The sequence below is a fragment of the Corticium candelabrum genome, chromosome 16 (assembly GCF_963422355.1).
Source record: "Corticium candelabrum chromosome 16, ooCorCand1.1, whole genome shotgun sequence".
NCBI classification, from domain to species: Eukaryota; Metazoa; Porifera; class Homoscleromorpha; order Homosclerophorida; family Plakinidae; genus Corticium; species Corticium candelabrum.
The window spans coordinates 4,980,608-5,002,949 of NC_085100.1; the positions used below are offsets into that span (position 1 = coordinate 4,980,608).

At 40.0% G+C, this 22,342-nt stretch overlaps 2 protein-coding genes across 4 annotated transcripts in view; both read left to right on the forward strand.

Moving 5' to 3' along the window:
• LOC134191836 (histone-lysine N-methyltransferase ASH1L-like) overlaps nucleotides 1-21,339 on the forward strand; it is a 42,510-nt gene extending 21,171 nt beyond the window's left edge. For 2 of the 3 annotated variants that reach the window (XM_062660459.1, XM_062660461.1), the window contains 25 exons: nucleotides 2,953-3,040; nucleotides 8,084-8,142; nucleotides 8,201-8,309; nucleotides 9,624-9,830; nucleotides 9,899-10,026; nucleotides 16,388-16,454; nucleotides 16,518-16,584; nucleotides 16,647-16,757; nucleotides 17,389-17,443; nucleotides 17,503-17,632; nucleotides 17,691-17,789; nucleotides 17,953-18,010; nucleotides 18,069-18,100; nucleotides 18,157-18,222; nucleotides 18,276-18,374; nucleotides 18,436-18,526; nucleotides 18,582-18,639; nucleotides 18,761-18,841; nucleotides 18,903-18,987; nucleotides 19,058-19,145; nucleotides 19,835-19,934; nucleotides 20,469-20,541; nucleotides 20,604-20,641; nucleotides 20,839-20,996; nucleotides 21,060-21,339. In XM_062660459.1, coding sequence (XP_062516443.1) covers nucleotides 2,953-3,040; nucleotides 8,084-8,142; nucleotides 8,201-8,309; nucleotides 9,624-9,830; nucleotides 9,899-10,026; nucleotides 16,388-16,454; nucleotides 16,518-16,584; nucleotides 16,647-16,757; nucleotides 17,389-17,443; nucleotides 17,503-17,632; nucleotides 17,691-17,789; nucleotides 17,953-18,010; nucleotides 18,069-18,100; nucleotides 18,157-18,222; nucleotides 18,276-18,374; nucleotides 18,436-18,526; nucleotides 18,582-18,639; nucleotides 18,761-18,841; nucleotides 18,903-18,987; nucleotides 19,058-19,145; nucleotides 19,835-19,934; nucleotides 20,469-20,541; nucleotides 20,604-20,641; nucleotides 20,839-20,996; nucleotides 21,060-21,157 — 2,245 coding nt within the window. In that variant the 3' untranslated portion in view covers nucleotides 21,158-21,339. Of the gene's footprint in view, nucleotides 1-2,952; nucleotides 3,041-8,083; nucleotides 8,143-8,200; nucleotides 8,310-9,623; nucleotides 9,831-9,898; nucleotides 10,027-16,387; nucleotides 16,455-16,517; nucleotides 16,585-16,646; nucleotides 16,758-17,388; nucleotides 17,444-17,502; nucleotides 17,633-17,690; nucleotides 17,790-17,952; nucleotides 18,011-18,068; nucleotides 18,101-18,156; nucleotides 18,223-18,275; nucleotides 18,375-18,435; nucleotides 18,527-18,581; nucleotides 18,640-18,760; nucleotides 18,842-18,902; nucleotides 18,988-19,057; nucleotides 19,146-19,834; nucleotides 19,935-20,468; nucleotides 20,556-20,603; nucleotides 20,642-20,838; nucleotides 20,997-21,059 lie in introns of all 3 variants that reach the window. The other variant, XM_062660460.1, reaches the window with a different exon arrangement.
• Nucleotides 11,124-11,535, forward strand: LOC134192373 (zinc finger MYM-type protein 2-like). Its single transcript, XM_062661112.1, has 2 exons — nucleotides 11,124-11,243; nucleotides 11,302-11,535. The coding sequence occupies exons 1-2, from the start codon at nucleotides 11,124-11,126 to the stop codon at nucleotides 11,533-11,535; spliced, it is 354 nt and encodes a 117-aa protein (XP_062517096.1).
• Nucleotides 21,340-22,342: the final 1,003 nt, after the last annotated feature.

Consider the following 22,342-nt stretch of genomic DNA (forward strand, 5'->3'; position numbering starts at 1 on the left):
AGGATGAGATGTGTGACAACATGAAGTCATACCAAATCCACCAAATTTGACTGGTGGTGTGGCTTGCTTCCAGGAACTATCAGGAATATTGCTATAACCCATCAAGAAGGAAAACATATCATTAGTTATCATATCATGAATGTCAGCAGCATGTTTGAACCATTCGGGGAACGTGGAATGTGCTAAATGGTTCAAACAAGGAACATGACAGTACCTCAATAGTAACATTGCGCTCTGCACTTCACCCAACTCCTGCAACCGTTCACAAAGTTGTTTTCCTGATTTCGCATATTGACAACAGATATTAGACACATAGTCCTTGTTTCCAATGGGGGGGGGGGGGCACCAAAAATAATTGTACCTGCAGAAGATACTGAAATCTCATTAGAAACTGATCCAGAGGATTTTAGGTATCAGAAGGAGAGTAGATCTCACACTTGTTTGTAGAAATTTGAAGGCCTATGCGTGAGAAAGCAGGTTGTCTGTCTTTCTGTCTGTGAAACACTGCTAAGGTCAATTGGCTCAACTGTGGGCTCTTCCTATCAAACTTTACCACCAATGCCAAAGTCAAACCGTGAAGATGGAGAACAACAGGCTCTTAATGACTTTGTCTCATATCCAAAGAAATTACAGCATCAATTGTCCACCAAGATTGCCAGTGATAAAGTGGTACTGATATTATTATACAAGCACAGTCTGATAAAGATGCAGCATGGTTGAGATCTCTGCAAGGATGATGATGGGCTGTTGCATGGCTGGCTGTCATCCCTACTTTTGCTAAGCACGCTTTAAAAACAAATGAATTTAAATTTTCTTTAGCGTCTTAACCTGAGGTTGGGAGTGGCTCTACCTTTCACCGATAAGTGTGATTGTCGTCATGGCTTACTTGGATGAGTACGGATACCATCTTATAACTTGTAAATATATATATATATATATATATATATATATATATATATATATATATATATATATATATATATATATATGAACTGAACTTGACCCATTCAAGACTGAATTATTAGACCACACAGGTCCACCCCATATATATATATATATATATATATATATATATATATATATATATATATATAGGATTCATGGCCTGTCCTTCGTACGGGCAAGATACTGTAGTGTAAAGATAGGTCTGTGGACACGTCACGTGTAATCTTTGTTGCGAGGTCCCGGATGTGCTGAAGGAATTCGAATCTTGCTCTTCGCGCTTGTTTCGATAGAAATCAACACACTTCTCATGTATCGCTTGCTGCAGAAAACTTGTAGGTTGGATTTGGTGGAAATGCAATCAGAATTTGGAGAGATGAAAGCGCTAGAAGAGTAAGTTTTGTCGGCAAGAGATATTTGATTGCTTAAAGCTTTGCGAAGGACGACGATGCATACAGTCTACACTGGACTGGTGTGTGCGTGTGTTCGAATGAACTAGAATGTGTAGCGTTTGCGTCATTGAGAAATTTTATGCGGGGTCGACTCCTCGAGAGGGCACTCGATGCATAATTTTTTAATTTTTTACGCAAACCTTCCCCTGTGCGTGCCAAGTGTGCGTGTTGATTTCGGTTGCAAACGGACAAAGACATGGCCGCCAAATGCGAACACACACACACACACACACACACACACACACACACACACACACACACACACACACACACACACACACACACACAGGCAATTTGAGCTTTATATATTAGATATATGTATGCTGTCCAACTGCGATCAGTGTCTGTGAACTACTAGTAAACTAAACTCAAAACAAACATGAAGGAACTAATAACTCTGAAAACTCTAAAAGCAGCTATACTACATGCAAAACCCACAGTATCAGCTAGTGGCTAAAGTTCTGAGTGTCTGTCTGTCTGTCTGTCAAATAACTTTTATTTCAAACATACATGTATAATACAATGCTAGCAAGGTAACTATGTAAACTTCTGCACTATGAGAGGTCACTAGGCAGGGGCGTAACGTGGCATGGGCTAGACCAGGCTATATCCCCATCATTTGTAGACGTGTTCATAAATATTGTGGACTGTAAATATATGTGAGGACCAAAGCTGTATATAGTATATACTCCACCCTTTTTCTAGTCTGGATATGGCACTGATTCTACCATATCAGTCAATTAGAAGCCAGTATAGAGTGGGCGTATCCATAAAAGTGGGCGTATCCATAAAAGTGGGTGTGCTTGTAGTATTGTGAAGTTTAGCCCCTCCCATTTCTAGAGCTTATGCTACGTCCCTGCACTAGGACTACATTTTAGAAAACATCTAACACTTAAAAGAGAACAATGCAACTACCTGGAGCCAACTTAGTGACTGAAAAACTGGGTAGGGTAATCTATGGTACTGTCAATGTCTTTGGTGAGAGCTAAGTTTGTTGTCATTATGACGTTAGTGTTGCACTTTTGAAGTTAAGTTGAAAATCTCTTTACAGATGTCTAGAAACTCAGCAGCGTTAGGTCAACCAAGTTCATCAAGTGATTTCTTGGCTAGCCTTTCCAGAAAGTTTTTTCCCATCTCACCCCATCATCCAAAGTATTCTATGACTAAGGGAATACAACTGACTGTTGATCCACCTGGTAGATTTTGCATATTTTGCCTTCTTCCTCTCTCATTCTTTCTGCAGCTTCATCATTTGACTCAGATGACTTTGGAAAATATCAGAGCTTCAAGGGTGTTTGTCTGCTTGTCTGTCTCCCTCTGACAGTCTGTCTGTCTTGCAATTAATTTGTTTGTTAGTTTGTCTGTCTGTGTGTTTCTGTTTGTTTTTGTTTGTGTATTTGTTTGGCTGGCTGCATTTGTGTTTGTCTGTCTGTGTATTTGTTGGTTTGTATGTCTCTAAGTTTGTTTGTCTGTTTGGATGAGTGACTGAACAACTGAACAGAAGTTGCTCATTTATTGTAGTTAATTGTCTTTATTGTGTTCTTTTCTTTTTGTGCAGTGCTCGTGTACTAAAGAAGTACAAACGACAACGCCATCACTATTGTCTTAGTCTTGAAGGTGGAGTTATTATTGATGGGCACAACATGGTAAGACAATGATTTTGTTAAACTACCTAAGAAATTCATATGAATGCAGTACTCTGAGTGTAAGAGATTGTGGTTAGTACTGTAAATCAATAAATGTTCGTAACAAACATTTGTAAACTTTCCTTAATCAGTCGCACGTTTTGAACACGTGCTTGTAGGTGACAACGAGGCTCAATCTACGTTTGGGTAGGTGCCTGTCAACGCACCTACATGTGCTTTGTTCTTAATATGTCTCTGATTTCTTAGCTTGCAAAAGCCAATTCGTCAGCTGTACCCTGAGCTGAGAAAGTTGTTTTTGCCCAACCCAAACAATGAAGACGATCATTCAGACAGCGTTGTATAATACAGTACCGGCAATAAGTAAGCTGACAGCGATACGATACGATACGATACGATAGGATACGGTACGATACGATACGATACCATACCATACGATACCATACCATACGATACGATAGGATAGGATATCATACCATACCATAAAAGATACCATGTAAGATAGGATAAGATAAAGATGATACCATACAATTGAGATAAGATACCATCCATAGGATATACCATACGCAATATGATATATGATACAATTAAGATAAGATACCAGATGGTACGATATATGATACGCAATACGATACCATACAATTGAGATAAGATACCATCCATAGGATATACGATACGCAATATGATATATGATACAATTAAGATAAGATACCAGATGGTACTATATATGATACGCAATACGATACGCGATACGCAATACGATACGATACGATAGATACGCATACGATAAAAATGTTAGGTTACTTATTGCCGGTACTGTAGTTTGTATGTGCATTTGCGCCGATGTTTGGGCTACAAAATGTGCATGGGTATTTGGTAGTAGGCGATTTAAGTTAATAAATTTTTGCAATTTATTTAGAAAATTTACAGAATTAAATAGCGTACAAAATTTATTGATTTACAGTAGCCAGCATCCAACAAGTGGTTGAACATCCAGTAAAATGTACTGCAGCATGGGCAAGTGCATGCACATGTGTATGACACCATACATGCATGCGCACGCATGCGTGTGCGCGCACACACACACACACACACACACACACACACACACACACACACGTGCGTGCACGTGCACACACACGCACACACACACACGCGCGCGCACACACACACATAATTTTTTTGCCAAATTGAGGATGGATGTACATCTGAGATATATCAATGCTAAACTTTGAGGTACTCACTCGTGATTTATGTAGACACTTGGGCAAGCTTGAAATCATGCCACGATTTCACACTGATAACTTTTGGACATTGTTTACGTTCTACTTTTGTCCAGACATCATGCTGCAAAAAGAGAGGGGATTTTTCATTGAGTGGCAAGCTATCCAAAGATGGAAAATGGTAAAGATCAGGGGCGGGTCTAGGCATGGGTGCAAGGGGCACGCGCCCCTTTCAGTCTGTTGGTCTGTCATACACTTACAGTGTGTGACATTGTAGTAATGTGTCTGTTGGTATTAATTAAGGCTAATGCTACTGCAGCAGCAAGTACTTTTTGTACGATGGCGTCATACAGCGATTCTGTGCTACGAGGCAATCAATATATGTGTTACACAATGGATTCCTAGTCGGGTGGTTAACTTCGTTGGAGTTGTTTTTGACCTCAAATTGACTGCTTGACGCACCAATGGTGTCCTGTCTTCAAACGGCACTGTCAGACCAGCCGAGCCTCGCTTTCTTTCCTAGAAGGCAACAAACGGAGTCGAAGCTGGGAGCCTCAGATTCCATTGACGCCATCCTATGAATGCGTGACCAACGAACAGAAAGTGACCTTTCATTCTTGTCTGTTAGCCAGGATGTGGGGGTGGATAGAACTAGATGTGTGACATCCTGTTACAACGTTGTTGTATTGGATTGTCTGTCTGCCCTGCCCAGTTTGGATGACAACAAGCTGTTTGTTATTGCTAGTAGATGTCTGTTTGCCTACAGTGAAACTTCCGTGTACAGCTGTCGCAGATCGTAGAAAATCATGTAAGGTACCGAAGCGCTACCTGCATAGAGAATCATTCGAAACGTAAGATTGGTTGGGGTATTTTGATGGCAACGGTGGCTTTAATGAGGTCGGAGTCTTTTGCATTGCATGCATCTTATTTCCAACTAAACGACGAGAGGCATCCATGAGAGTGAATATATCATCTCTAAAATATTTCGTAATTTCAAAAAAATTGGATGAAGAGGCACTACGACACTGTTCCCTTATGTATCATGAAGACACAGAGAAAATGTGAGGTTTTCTAGCTACCTCCTCTAATCCAAGACAAAGAATTGATTCAAACATCACTACTGCATCCACAAGGCGAATAGAGAAAAATCGCTTTATATTGATTTCAATTCTTTGATGTCTTGACCTGACTGGTCATCAGGGATTGGCTCTACGTGGTTATCATGATGACCTAATTTCAAAACATGGAGAACCTCAGGGCAACTTTTATGCTCTAGTACGCTTCGCAATTGCTTGTGGAGATGATGTCATGCGAGAACATCTGGAAACCAGTGCAAAAAAATTCAACATGCATGTCAAATACTGTACAGAATCAGCTTCTAATTTACATGGGTGAAGAGCTGACAGCAAGTATCGTGACTGAAGTGAAGCAATCTCATTTCTGTGGAATTCAGGCGGATGAAGTCACAGACGTGAGTGGTTGGTAGCAGCTTGGTTTGAGTCTCTGCTTTGTCAAAGAAAATGGCGCTGTTGAGAAGCACGTCTTGTTCGTAGATTGCAAGTCAGTTACTGGGGAGGCTATCTGTAATAAGATTATGTCTGAGATGAAGCGAGTTGGCTTGGATCCAAATAACAGTGGCTGCCAAATTTAGTCACTGTGCCAGCCATCAGCTGAATCTTGTGCTGACCAAGGCTTGTTCTGTAGCATCTGTTCAGTGCATGCTCTCAGATATGCAATCATTGGAAATATTTTATTAAAGTCCCTGAAACGACAAAGGTGCTTGGAAGTCTAGCCTGCACTGCTGTGATTAACCACTGGCGTCACAACAGGATGGAAAACCAGCCATTCCAAACATGAAGCTGAAGCTGCTTTGCAAAACCCGATGGGTTGAACGTCACTCGGCCATCACTCACTGACTTGGTAGCCATCTATGAAGCTGTAGTATACTGTCTGCAGGTTGTTTCTGGTGAATTGCAAGCGTCGTCCATAGCAGATCAAACGGAAGCTCACGTAAAAGATCTTTACAGGCTTGATACATTTGACAGTAAGTCATTGACTGAAGCCGATGGATTGCACCGTGCTCTAGCTTCAGACAGCTTCATTGTAGCGTTGCAGTGTAATGCCTTTCTGTCTGGATATCTGAAGGGTCTAAGTCAACTGTTGCAAGGCTCTCATCTGGACGTGATTGAGGCATACTCTGAAATTACCAATGTAACTGAACTACTAACTACTACAGGAGATCTAACTAAACGCATCTGAGACATTTGCTGGAATTTTTAAGTCGGCTTCAAATATGACTACTTTGCATGGAGAGAAGAACCTTCTATTTCTAGGCTAGGTGGACGGCAAACGCTATCCAGCAACTCACCTGCTAGATTTGCTGAGGAATACTGGCAAATAACAAGTGTTTGATCAGTTTCTTGATGCCCTAATCTCAAAGCTTAAAGTCTGCTTTGCAGAACTTTTGAAGAAAGCTGTCCAAGCCCTGCTGCTTATCCCCAGCAAATTGGGAAGATGTTGCAATTAAACCTTTGTGACATTCGTGCGGCGTATGAAAGCGATCTAACAGACCCTGAAATGTTGCATGCAGAAGTGGCTCAGTGGCAAGAGAAGTGAGATAAATCTAAAGCGGAAAATCGTCCCGAAAGTGGAAAGGAAACTTTGAAGTATTTGAATCAATGGGCATTTCCAAATGTTCATAGCATTCTTCATTTGCTACTGGTCATTCCCGTTACATCAGCAAATGTTGAACGAGCCAACTCTTCTCTAAAGTTTATCAAGACAGAGCTACGAAGCTCAATGTGTCAACCTCCCCTGAATGCTCTAGTCCTCCTGTACACCCACAAGTAAGTCACTACCATTAGATTTGAACAAGTTTTTGGACAGATTTGTTGCAAAGAATTCTAGAGACATGGTGCTCACTAGTCCCCTGGAAGAGGAGTCTGCCGACAATTACTGTGATGTATAGTTATGCAAAGTAGCCTAGTTACTAGATAAACATTACACTCACTCTCTTGATGGACATGATTCACGTAGAGAGTAGAGTCTAAGACTTATCTATATCACTGTGTGTTACATCCTATCAAATCTGCTTCGGTTGTGGTTCGCATGAAGAACAAATGTTCAAACCATGCCTACAAATGAATCATGACGTTGGGCCCCCTATGGGCAGATCCTAGAACCGCCCCTGAAGGTGTGGTTAAAGAATCTGACATAGTTGCTCTTGGTATAGCCAAACTGCAGTGGCAGATGTGTGTACATGTATTGTTGCTATCACTACTTACTGTAGTTAACTTGCGATTTACTGACTTAATGGCAGCTAGCTTTTGCTGTGATTGGTTAGATATAGAGAGATTTAGAACACTTAATAATGACATTTGAATAGTTAAAACATGTACATTGAACAATGCTAACAGCATTGTCTGGGTTTTGATATACTAGTATTTGAGGCATTGGTTTTTTCTCTTGATTTATTGTAGCCATTCTAGTCGAAGATGTTCTAAACACATTATAGCGCTTAGAACAGAAGTTAATGTGGGTTATTATAGTTACAAACAAACATTTGTGCATGTGCACACACATACATATGTGTGCACACACATGAATACTCACACGCACATGCAGGTGTGCATACACGCACACACACGCACACACACACACACACACACACACACACACACACACACACACACACACACACACACACACACGCACACCCCACAGTCATGCATTTAGCATTTACATGCACAAGCACTAGCACACATGGACATTCTGCAGCTGTGTGCTTGTAAAGATGCTAATTGTTGAGGTGTTTTTTGTCTAGGGCAGTAAAGCAAGGTTTGTAAACCATAGCTGTGAACCAAACTGCGAGATGCAGAAGTGGTAATATGTTGGCTATCTCAAGTCTGTTGTTAGACCTTAACATTCTTTTGAATTTCAGGTCAGTAAATGGAGTAGACCGAATGGGTTTATTTGCACTAAGAGACATAGCAGCTGAGGAGGAGCTGACATATGACTACAACTTTGATCCATTAGACAATGAACCACAGGTAAGCTATAGTCGTTGAGTGACTGGAATTTAGAGGCAGTACACTTATGTGTCTTGACATTTGTGTCTGTTCTGAACTTCATAGCAACATTGCCAACTGTGTTAATAGCAATAGATCTAGTCTTGAATTGACCTGACCAATTTTTGTCATTCTACATGACATTTGTTGTTCTGACTAGAAACGATAACTGTCACAAGCGATAACTCTATTCTGGTGCTGTTGGTTTTTAGTACAAAAATGTTTAGTGCTAACAGCAGGTTTGTTATTACGAAATATAAGTTGGAGTGGAGTGTGTTTCACATTGGCTTACTGCACTGTATGGAAGCACTAGTACTAATGTGACTGAAGGAAGCAATAATGGGAGGTTGCTGGAGACTGTGAAATTGAAGCTGGAATGGAATTGTTTCATAAAGAAAAGTTAAGTGGGTGCTGGCTTCCATAGCTCTAATAACAAACTCTTCATTGAGTACTGTAGCCTGTTGCGTTTGCACATTATTTTGGCTTGGGGAAGTGTAACAGCAGATGTAGAAACACATTTAGTATTTATGGCAACTTGTTGATTCTAGTGTTAGCACAATTTTTTTACTATTTCATTGTAGAAAAGTATTGTTTTGATTAATTGGTTTATTGCACTTTGAAGACGGTGTCTATTTTGGAGCTATGATGTTAGCAACTAAAAGCAAAGTCCAGGTTGCTGTAACTAGACTTGGCAGGCCCGCCAGTCTACACGAGTGGGACAATAACGTAGGAATACACTCACCTTTCCACATGCTGAAGTTGTCTTGAGAATTTGGAGAGCATGAACTTGTTGAATCATTCACCGTGGAGAGTCACCATGCACTGTTTGGAGGCTTGAGCGTGATACACAATCTGCTGGGTCACACATTAGATAGATATAAGCTAATTGAATTTGTGACATAGGTAGTATTTAGTCACGTGGGGTACCAAGGCTATAACGTAGGGTGACACTTAGTGAAGGTTAAGTGTGTGAAAGTAGGCATGGTGAGTCCAGACTCACGAGAGACTGAAAGTGTCATACGGGAACCAGACTTTGCCAGGCTCATGTGAGTCTGGGGACGAGGCTATGTTTGCCTGCTTAGAACTGCATGATTAAATTAGAAATGACCAATATAAGCTTTACTGTCTCTGAAACATACTGTACAAGATTGGATGTTTTAGTGGGTCTATAAGGCAATTGGAATTATAACTAAGTTGGGGAAGAATGACAGAAATGCAGCAGGTAGACTAAATAGGAATTTAGAAGAGCATTGTTGTAAAGGATGTGTTTGTATGATATGTTTCTTTTATGCTTAGAAATGTTTATGTAAATCTGCTAAATGCCGAGGATACATTGGCTCCAGGAACGGTCGGTCAAAAAGAAGTGTGCTGTTGGGAAGAGAGTTTATTTTTCGCAACCCTTGTCGAGGGCGTAAGATAAAACTGCATACGGAGACAAAGACAAGCAAGAATAGTCTAGACAAGGATGATGCCAAAGAAAATAAAGGAAATCGTACTCATGGGGTGTGTGATGTACCTAAAATTATGGTCTAAGATTATGGTAGTCATGTAGAGAGCTTTGTTGTATTTAGGTTAAACGTAAGCATGCTGATGCTGAGAAACAGGCGTTTGCCAAACAACTTGCAAGTGTGAGGCATTCAGTGTCAGACCGAGTTGTACCTCCCACGTTAGCGTACAAGCCAATGTCACTTAGAGAAAGGTATTATTTTTGTTCATATTCTGTGTGTCATAACATTGAAAGGAAGGTTTCCAGTTAGTCAATGCTGTTAGTGATTTGTTGCTTCTAGTTAATGAGCCTAGAATTGAGCATCTTTATATTTGATGTTTGTAATTTATACAGGTATAAAAACATTTTGAAAAAATGAGAAAGATGTAGGGTTGCCGTACAAAAAAGAATAGAAACAAAACTATGTAGGGTGTGCTGTGAGATCTTTCATGAATTCAATCATACAGACTGAGCAATAGCTATCTAAACATCATCCCTACATTGCACAATTTTCTAAACACTATGTGTTTTATACCTTGAAAATAGTGCAATGTAGGGATGATGTTTAGATAGATATTGCTCAGTCTGTATGAGTGAATTCAAGAAAGATGTCACAGCACACCCTACATGGTCTTGTTTCTATTCTTCTTTGTATGGCAACCCTACATCTTTCTCATTATTTCAAAATGTTTTTACACTTGTTTGCATTCTTTTTTGAACTTCTAGATATCTAAGAAAGTAAAGAAATATGTGTAGGTTATATAGACTGCTGGCAAGTGTATAAACGAAATACACCCTGCTTCGCCCACGAGTTTTGCACAAGGGCGAATCCCGAGTGCACAAGCTGGGCGGAGCGGGCTATATTTCGTTTATACACTTGCCAGAAGGTCTATAACCGGCTTGTAGCACCCAGCTGAGACGTTGATATATCCTTTAGGCATGGAATTCAAATCAGTTGTGTAGCAAAATGTTTAGTGATGAAGATGCTTGCGCCTCAGCCTTACCCAGGCTGAAATTGACTTGGGCATTGAAACAGCAGAATTGCCACCTATTGATTTTTTGGAAGGTACATGTATTAAACTGCTAGACGTTGATGTTGTTTCTGATCAGCGGTCTTCTGAATCTCATTTCCAAGCTCCCATTTTCATCCAGTAGTTTTCAGAAGTTTCTTGATTTGCGTGTTCCCCCTAACACCACAAAAGCTACTGCATGGGCAGTTAGAATGTTCAGTGCATGGAAGAAATGTAGCAACAAACAAGCAGTCAACTGAAGAGGGAACGCCCGGGTGGTACGTTCATGATCTGCATGTCATGAACAATCGAGAAATGAACTACTGGCTTGCACGGTTTATGCATGAAGTTCGGAGGCAAGATGGAAAGCTGTATCCACCTTTTACTATGCAGCAGATTGTTGCTGGTTTACAGTGTTCTGTGCATGAGTATCATTTTTTCAGTTGCTGGACGCCTAACCACGGTTAATTATTTCCAGAAGGACGACTCTCAGTTTAGTTTGCTCAGGTCTGCACTTGATGCACGCATGAAAGAACTCACCAGGCAAAATGTCGGCACACTTAAGAAACATGCCCAAGTTGTAACAGCAGACATGGAGACTAGCTTTTGGGAGAAAGGTGTTTTCGGTTCTTCGTCTGCTCAAACTCTTCTTGACACTCTTTTCTTCTACAGCTGCAAGCTATTTGGTATGCGATCTGGAGATGAACATTGAGACCTACATGTAGAAATGTTTAGCTTTTTTGGGCAGACGCCATTGGGCAATTCATGATGTTCAATGGCGGTAGAAGTAAAACCATTCAGGGTGGCCTATGTCATGCTAAGCTTGCTTTCAAAGCCATCAAACAGTATGGCAAGTTTGAAGGCGACTCATCATGTGTTCTACCGCTAGTATTTTGATATTGTTGGTTTAAGCAGTTCTTTCTATCGCAAGCTTCTTCGTCCTCATTGCTTTGTCGACATTTGTTGTAGTGCTCAAGTTGTTGGGAAGAATACTGTCAAGCTTACTATGAAGCGAGTGTGTGAATCTGGAGGTTTTGATGGCTGCTTTACTAATCACTTCGGAAAGGTAACGTGTGCTTTACAGTTATTCGAAGCTCAAGTGGACGAGCACTGATTATGACTCATACCGGGCATAGAAGATCAGATGGAGTCCATTCATACAAATTGCACCTTTCCTTGACAAGCACTTGTCGAGTATTCTAAATCCTCCAGTGAAGAGAAAGACGTTGGACGGTAAAGAAAACCTTGTACTTAGTTTGCAAGCTTCTGAGCCTTTACCTCCAGAAGAGAACAGCCAGCCAAAGCCATGGAGCAGCTGCTCAGCGGTGGCTTCTCTTTCATTGCACGTTTAACTTTTTGTAATTGCATGCTTAGGATTTCCGTACAGATCTGTAGACATATTGTTTGTTCTGGCTCACAGATATGTTTCAGGAATCATGTCGTAGCCTAATTGTTATTTTCACAAACTATTTTTATGTTCACACTCTGGTTCACGTTTTGATAAACCAGTAGCCCCAGGCAGTTATACGACCCGATTTATTGATCGGTCGATATGTAGAGGAAGTGGGATATGTCACTTATTCTAAGCGAATACTTGACACTGATTGGTGCAGACGAAGCTAGGGAAGCATGTGATAGTTGACCTCAGATCAATATACTTATAGTTATAGCAGGAGCTACCATATTGATAATGTACATGATAGTCCATGTATTCATTGTTACTTGCAACACGTAAACATGCACAGTAGATGCATTCTTCGTTGCGAGGCAACAGACACTGCCATTTTGCTGGTAACGGCATACACGAGCAGATATACAGTGTACCAGATTGGCGAGGTGGACGTTGATGGTAGAAAATCGGCACACTTCCCGTGTAGAGCTTGGTGCAGGAAATGTGTAAGTTGGATTCGGTGCAAATGCAATCAGAATTTAGAGAGAACGGTAGCACCATTTAGTCGGCAAGAATATTTGATTGCTGGAAGCGTTGCAGAGGGTGACGACACGTTTAGGATTGGTGTGGGTGTGTGTTCGAATGAACTGGAAGGTGTAGTATTGCGTTATGAAGAAATTTTATATGGGGTCGGTCTCTTGAAAGGGGCCCTTGCTCTGCAATGGCAACTTCAAGTAGTCGTGGACCTGCTCCGTTGCAAGTATAGAGGCTTGGTACAGAAATCAACTTTGTAGCATAAATGGGTGATACTGATACCTGCTCTTACAGAAGAACATGAACACAAACTCAACCCTACATACCAACATGCGTTGGTGATAAATTTGTGATATTAAATTCATATTTCATTCATGGTGGAAGAGTTTGGAGTGCTCATTTTTTCTCAAGAATATTGATTTACTCTCAAAGTACAGGTGAGCTGATGGTATTATACAGGATGACTGTCTGTGGTTTATATGGCCAGGTTGTAGTAATGTATGGTTCTTCAGGAGCTAGCCTTAGGAATCTGAAATAGAAGCATGATGATGCTGTCAACTGTTTCTGGGAAGCTGAAGAAGGAAATTCTGTTCTCCATGACTAGCAACTGAAATTTCTGAAGTGTAGTTGGAATTTAGACCTCTGTGGCAAAATCTAAACTGCTATAGATTGAACCAAATTGCAGGAAACATAGGTTTAGTTAAGCTACGAGCGTAAAAGAAGGACACCACAATAAGTGGTGGACGGCTTCACGAGCAGTTTACTCAAAACGGGCTGAATTCACTTCCGGTCTGTCTGTCGGTATGTCGTTATGTTTGTACCTATGTTTGTTGTAAGTGTGTGTCATGCTCGGGGAGTTTGGTGAGCCAATCAGCAGTCATTTTGGGACACGAAAATAGGTGAAAAAACACTAACTTGTCAGCGTGAATCACACTTGGGAATTTGTTGATCCAATCAGCAGTCCTTTGGGACACCAACAATAGGTGACGTAACAATGCTGCGCATTACAGAAAGGCTGAGATGTCATACCCATAGCAAAAACCTTAATAAGGTCAAACCGTCATCAAACTGAGAAGCACAGAGTAAAATTCGGGTAATAGTTGTACGGGTCTGTTACTTTCTTACAGAAGAATCACAAAACAAACAAATTTCACCGTTCTTCGAGAAGCCAAAGGTCCCATGGGACCATGCATGCATGTAATCGTTGCACACGACCTGTGTCATTCGCAATCTTCAATATATTTTAGCTGTGATAATGAACAATCGACGTCGTCTTGCAAGAAAAGATTTGTAGGAAACGCTATCGCTGCTTTCTTCTGGATCCGGTCACTACATGTTGCTTCACAGTATTTCCCATGCAGCTAGGAGACGTGCGAGATCAATCTCGCTACAACGAATTGTCATTGGAACGAAAGATGATAGCAACGGCTTAACGAAAGCATGTTCATCACATCCACCTCCATTGTTAACTGCAAGTGACGCAAGAGCGCAAAATCGGGAAATTTCCTTGGATAACAAGCCTGCTTCGTGCAAGAGTCACATAGCTGTTACGCATGTGCACATGCTGAATTCGAAGTAGTGTGGGACATTGATGATATTTAGTTAATTATCTTTAATCACATTGGCGCAACCCTGTGTTATCAAAGAATTATACGTTCTAGCAACAAGCTAATGATTAATTAATGATAATGACAATAGATATAGACAGACAAAAATTAATAAAATTTTACATTGATATTCACAATAAATACACACACCACACACACACACACACACACACACACACACACACACACACACACACACACACTTGTAGCTCTGAAGTGAGTAGAACACAGCTTCATTTACTAGTAAATAGTGACAAAGCATGGCATAACTTGACAAAACATGGGATACTGTAGCTAAATTCCGTCTACCTAACGTCTCCCTGGAAGTGTGGTTTTGGGAAATGGGTCTATCTAGGATTACCAATTATCAATTCTTGTTTATTAATCAGACTCTTTAGATTGGTCGGTGATAGTTGATATCAGTTTGTCTTTCAACCATCAGCTGCGTATTGGTCAATATTGCTCTTATGTGTCATTGAATAATTTGTTAATTAAGTGGAGCTTTTTACTGCGACGATAACAGGAAAGCCACAAGGCTAAGAAAGAGCTCTAACTGTAGCAGCTTTTTTGGCAAGAGAAATAGAGGATGTCTCAAAGGTGAAGGGTTTTACTTTTAACGAAAACACATGAGAACAGTTGGCTGTTGTCTTAAAATTATTGCACGGTTGTGTTCTTTATGTGCATCAGCTACATTGCTTTTTGCTATTAATATGTGAAACAATGAGAAGAATTTAGCTTTGGAATGTAAGCTTTACATTAGCAATAATGAAGCCCACGTTAAGTGCAGGCTGGGTCAGTATAGCCCCGTTCTGGCCAGACTCTGTCTTACCACAAAAAATCTCTGAGTGATCTATTTTGAATTCTTGAAAGGAATTACCATAGCTGCCTGTCTCAACACCCTTTACTGCTGCAAGACTTGAAGACTTATGACACAGGCAAATATTTGCAACTATGTATTAGCAACATCTAAAGATAATACATCTAAAGATGTATTAGCAACTAATACATCTAATCAATACCTAACTAATTAGCAACTCATACATCTACATTAGCTGCTAATACATCTAAAGATATATTAGCAACTGCAATACTGTATATGTATTCTAGCTTTCCAGTTGTCTACGTTATAAACGTTTACAGGCAAATAGGAACTGCAGTACTACATAATACTGTATATGTATTTTAGCTTTCCAGTTGTCTATGTTATAAACGTTTACTTATTTAGATGCAAGTATCTGTATAGTATACTATATACAATTTGTTACATACTACACACAACTATGTACATAGTGTACTCATTGATACAGACAGATCTTCATAACAGTTTGTCTACATGATGTATAAGACAACTGATTTCTTGACTTGGATACTTGGATGTCTGACTTAGATAATTGGGGCGGATTCCGAAATATGGTAGTGATGGGTAATCTTCCGAAATGAAAAGAAAACTGGTTAGCATGAAAAATAACATTTAGACAACAGCCAGTAAATTTGTATTTCTACACTTCATCTTGATTTGCTTGGGTAATGCACTTAGTATAGTGCTGACTTTGTGTGTATGTTTGTGAAGTTTTGTCTCTTAAATGTATACAATCTTAAAGTGAAGTTGGATTTTATGGAGGTTAGTGAATAATGTAGGAGGCATTAAGTGTCTGATTAGCTTTGGGATGGACATGGACTAGAATAGAGTGAAGAGAATACAATTTCTACAAGCAACCATACTGTAGCTGTAACATTGGATGGTACGAAGTGTATAATTATTACTTGCTTAATTGGCAGATGTACTTGTAGTTTTTTGCATTTACTAACAGTTATGTATAAGGTAAATTGAATTAATTAGGTTCTAGTTAATGTCTTGATTACATGTTTGTTATCAGTCAATCAACATAATTTAAAGACTCTCACTAGTTGCCCGTAGACTGTACTAAGGTGTGCACATGATCAACTGCTCATTAATTAACTTGTACGGAGTAGGCAAACGTTTAGTATTGAGTAGCAGCTATTACAGTGTGTCTACTGTCTCTCTCTTGCAGGAACTTTGTTATCGAACATCACATTTTCTCTTTGAAGAGTCTTATTCAAACTGTTGAAAACTTTGAGGTGTGTGACTTTAGCTCACTAGTTATGTCACTCTACAACGTTTAATTTACATTGTTTGCACAGTCTGTGTTGAAAGAACTGAAAAGAGTTGAAGTTCATAGGCGTTTAACAAGTTCGTATGTTCGACGAGGTATTAACCCCTGGATGTAGATAAACTGTTGTTATTGTCATGGAGAAAGCTGTTTCGTGCAGGTGGCCGTTCTCAACCGTTTCCAGTAGTTGCTTCTGATGAATCTGATAGCAGCAGAGCAGAAATTCAACAGCAGATTGTGAATATTTGTAGTCGAATTTTTCGCCATGAAGGTTTGCTTCGTATATGAGTGTTTGTTTCTATTCAATTAAATTTAACAGATGGGCAATATATTTGGGGTGTAATACAGCATGTCAGTGCAAACATAGTAATCTTATCTGGTTCTTTACTACTTCGGAGCATGTTAATTTTTCTTTAGTTGCTTTTAGTCTGCTGTTTCGTTATTGGTCCACAGCTGCTTCATTTTTATCTGAGCATCTTCAGTTGTTGTTTGATCTTTTGACTGGAACACATTTAAATAATGTTGGTGTTGGTTTTTGATTTTTACTGTGCTGATGCTCTTGTCATAGTTTGTTTGTCTTTTATCCAAATGGCCATGTTATCTTTATCGTATGGCTGTGTATGTGTGTGTGTGTGTGTGTGTGTGTGTGTGTGTGTGTGTGTGTGTGTGTGTGTGTGTGTGTGTGTGTGTGTGTGTGTGTGTGTGTGTGTGTGTGTGGTGTGTGTGTGTGTGTGTGTGTGTGTGTGTGTGTGTGTGTGTGTGTGTGTGTGTGGTGTGTGTGTGTGTGTGTGTGTGTGTGTGTGTGTGTGTGTGTGTGTGTGTGTGTGTGTTGGGCAGGTGAGGATTTACGTTCTAATTTTTGCGTCGGTGCATGTAATTTTAACTAATTCTTTATTCTTTAGATGAAAAGAAAGAGAATTTGGCAACGTTTTTGAAGAGAATCACAGCAAACTACAAGTATGACATCTTTCGACTTTTTGCATTATAGCTTTTGCCCTTGGACCCTTGACTCTTAGGGCATCTGCTCACAATGGCTTGCAGCCATCAATTGATCTGACTACAGTTGAAACTAGACTTCTTTCTGGGGAATACACAGAGTTGCATGATTTTGGTGCTGACTTTGAGCTTGCTCTCCAGACAGCTGTGGTAGATAATTGCTTTCTTTGGTAATATTTAGTTTTCGTACATGTAATGATTGTCCTAGGATTGTTCAGACAGTTGTTCTAAGGCCAAGGTGATGAAATATGTCAATGAATTGAGTTTGCTGTACAGAAAGATGAGAAGGGACAATGAAAGTAAACTGGTAAGTCAATTGCAAAGTGGGGTATCTATTCAGCACTGATAGCAAATCAGGACTTTGATGCATTCTTATTGCATGTTTTGTCAACATTGTTATTGGATTGTTCTGCGTGTACCTTTTTTGTTTAATTTTTGTCAGATAAAAAATAAGTTCTTGCTTGCTTTAGACTTTTACTGCTAATGGGACTGTTTTGGATGAACAGGACAGTGAAATACTCAGTGCAGGTATGGACCTTCTTCAGAAAGACGTTCTTAAAATTATACAGTGCTTGTTGCATTTCAGATGATGATGCAGTGGACACATGTGAAATGGCTGTTAGTGCTCTGTTTGGTTTACTGTGGTGATGATGCGATATGTGGTGTCATTACAGATTATTCGTTGTATTTGTGAGATGCCATTGGATGAAGGTTTCATGGTTCAATGTGATCGATGCCGAGTAATCTCAAGATTGTGATTCTGTGGAAATTTGTAATAGAACGTGTTAATTAGGTGTGGCAGCATGGAGACTGTATGGGCTACCACCCACGCGAAGAGCAGAAAAATGCTGTGTATTACTGTGAAAAATGCAGTTATAGGAATGTAGATAGGGTATGTGGACGTTCCTTGTTTCAGAAAGTGGAAGTCAATGTTATGTTGTATATTGTTACAGAACATTATTGAAAGACCGCAACCGCAAGGTGGAGTCCCTGGATGCACCTACTACTTGACGTTCTGGCACAATAGCAGTCTTGTGAAGAAAGGTGTGAATGTAAACTGCTCTGACTATATCCTTAGTTTACTATGCTGTTGTATTAGGAGGATGTGCATACACATCTCGTGATCATAATATGAGTTGGCAAAATGGCAAAAAGAGGTGCATTTGTTTTAACTTTCTGTAGTCATTATTCTCCATTTTGATTTGCAATTGCGTTTATCCTATTCGTATGTTTTAGCGTGGATCAGATGGCTTTGATAAATGTGTTGTGTGTTGTTAGATCTTGCAATAGAACACTCGGGTTAAAGCACAAAGACCAACTGGACGTATTCCGGGTGTTAGGCTTGTGGCAAGATGAGAAGTGAACTGCTGCAACAGTTTTATGTTTTATTGTATGTGCATTGTGAGTCACGTTTTTATAGACATGAGCGGTTTGTATTTGGTTTTCATTATTTCCGCCCTCATGAAGTTTCTCATTCAGCTGGCAAACGCTTCTATCAGAATGAAGTACTGCTGTACTATCTGAGAGTCATTTAGTCATTGGATATTTACAATATGCTTTGTTGCTATTTTCAAGGTCATTCAGACGTCACTGTATGAGATAATTCCACTTGAAGCCGTTGTAGCACCTTGTGTTGTCATGGATGTGTATTCCTATGCAAGAGGTTTGTCAATACTGTTTATATTGGAATGTCTTAATTATATAAATCAGACGTTGTTGTATGTACAGTAATCATTTTGTATTTTAGTAGGTCTGAATGCAGGCAGGGTTTAGTAGTAGTTTAGTGTAGCAGTCATTTGGTGGTATCATTGATTATATAAGTAACAGTTAAGGGTATAGGATTAGTAACGGCAGTGATAAACCTTTTGATTACAGTTGAGTCATCTGACTTGCTAGAATAATAATAATAACAAGAGGTATACAGTAGTTGATGTTGAAATGTTGAAACAGCTTACAGCCAGAGTGAGCACTACACCTGCAGACTATTCTCTTCAAACACTCTTACTGTGAAAGCGTCTTTTTCAATGAGTGCTCTGTTTATTTATTGAGGCAGTTGTGAGCTTCCTGTAAAGTAAAGCCAAACTTTTGAGATGTTTGCTTGTGGTATACAGTCATTGTTAGCGTTGCGTTGAATGCAACAATTTTGGATACGAGCAAAATGAAGTGTATGCTTCATTTGTCTAAAAACTGACTTTAGTTCGTTTTTCTTGGTAGAACCAGTAGTGCTGCACTGCATTATGCAGTCTTGTATGAATCACAGTTGGCTTATTTAATTTATTGGAGTGCATTTTAGTTGCCACCGCTGTATGCGGGATTGGAGAGTACTTAACATGCAGATTCTGTCTGGTTCAGGTCGTCCAATCGATGTGAATGAAAAGGATGTGTATGTATGCGAGTTGGCATGTGTCAAGTCTGAACCAAGACTGAAGAAAATTCCTCGTCGTCAAGTGAAGTAAGTCCTCTCATCTTTTCAAATTGTTATTGCAGCAAGCACCCACCGTCACACCTAAGCAACACTTTTCCGTAAGACTTTAGGAGACGCCTTACTGTATAGCCTAGTGTATGGGCATGGAGAATGCGCTGTTGGCAAGTGATGTCAGCATTGACGAAAAGAGTTGTACGGTGGTATACTAGTGAACAGAATGCGAAATATTGTCCGGTGGCGTGGTATCTTACTCTTAAGGTATCCGCAACAGCTAGACACTCTACAATTGATAGAGAGTAAGAGAATGGAGGGATCAAGGAATATGAAACGCTGACGGTGCTTAATTCAATGCTCTGAAAGAAGAGAGTTGCCACTCAGGAAGAAATCTCGAATTCGCGGCGTAGAATCCTGCTGTTACTGAAGTCTTATCTAGACAATAGAATACAATACTTTCGTACCCATACAGAAGGTGTCACCGTTGTCTGACTGCAACACCTGTTTTCTCTCCTGTACCTCTTGGTTGTGCAGAGGTGGGTGTTTGTAGTTTATCTTTCATTACAGGTTTCCGTTTCCCACTAATCCGGGGTGCTACCAGAGGTTTAGTCAACTCATGAAACTCCACAGGACAGTTCTGGTAGATGCAGTATGGTGAGTTGTGATGTAGTTGTGTGTATATGAGATTTATGTTGTTAACAGGCAGACGCAAGTGAAATCAAGCTCTTAGATGCCAAAAAGTACATTACCAATTTTGCACTGAATTACTAATTTTATCAATAACTAACTAATCTTAATTAAATTTAAGTCAAATTATTTTTAATTTAAAAAATTAAACTTATTTTGTTTGTTATTAATAATCTCTTGTGGGAATGGTATGAAGACTTGTGTAATCTATCAACTGGACTTGCATGTGTCCCCGTTTCTGCACCATTAGGAAGCAAAGCTCACCGAAACGGGGTCAAATTCAACGTAGTCCGAACCAGAAAGCACAGTCTGCGAAGCGGAGGGCTGCCTATCAAGAGAAAAAAGTGTACGGTCGAGGTGAAAGAGTGAACGACATTGCACTGAAGCTGACCGAGAAAGTCCAAAGAAGTAGGGCATTGCTTGCTGTTGTGTGCATTATGCAATGCTAAATAACGCACTCTGTTTGCCTAGAACAATTCCTTATAAGAGGGAAGTCAGCAAGACGTTCAATGGACATGGACATTAGGACTGAGCATGAGATTTCAGCAGCTGGATTGCAAACCAGCTGATTTAGTTTAGCTATTTAGTTTAGCTATTTCTAGGGCGTGGATGAGTGAGTAGGTTTTGAGCTTCTAAATGTCTGGATTTCGTTACTCGTATCTGTTAGTGTGGACTGTGATGTGCAGCATGCAACAGATTTGGCGAGTGTTGACATTGTAAACGTTTTCAATATGATATTTATTGATGCGGGCATTCATCTAGCCCTCTTGGATTGAACCATGTCCGACTTCAGCAATGTCTTATAATGTGCGCAACACTGCATGTCTTCTAACTTCACATATGACCATGTAGATAAATAGGGAGATCATGCTTTGTAGGAGTACGCTCTCTTCAAAATAGAACGAATTCTAGCTGTTCAGCTATGCATATAATGCATACACGGCTCTTGCACGACCCTGGCCATTTGTAAATGAGACAAGTATAAAAGCTAGCTTACCAAAGTGTGCAGTTACAGGAAAAGAAGAAGACAGAAAAACGTGTTCTAGACAGCAATAACTATAGCAAGGAATCACTTATCTCAGCTCCAGAGATTCAAATAGATTTACCTTCAGAGAACTTTGCAACGATTCTATTAAGACTACACCCGGATATAGAGATATAGACAGATTCCGTTCTGAGCGCAAACATGCGCAGTAGATGCATTCTTTCGTTACGAGGCAATACACGCCGCCATTTTGCAGGTAACGGTGTACGCGAGCAGATGTGCAGTGTACCAGCATTGGCGAGGTGGACATTGACGGTAGAAACACACTCCCTGTGTAGCGCTCGGTGCAGGAAACGTGTAAGTTGGATTTTGTGTCTCCAATCTTTATAATCTTCAAGATGTTAGTCATAGACTTAAAAACTGCTTCTCTGTACTGGTCAGAATGCAAACGACCTAGTGCCATTACAGGATGTTGTCTTGATCTAAGGTTAAACCAGTGGTTGCAAAAAAAGCCCACAACTCCTCCATAGAGCTCTGTTAGCACTCTCATATCACTTGTAACTAAAATTACATGCAAGCAGGTCTGTGAAGCTTTCTTTATCACTTCCAGTGCAATGGGTTTCACGATGCTTCCATCTGTGGAGTTACCAGTAAAGTGATATGCAATTACCTGCTTCCATCGAGACGTTACTCCTCCCAACATTATAAAATGAAGAAGCACTAGAAGTGCAAACCCTCCTCCGGGATGTACCTTGAAGGTAATTAGTCG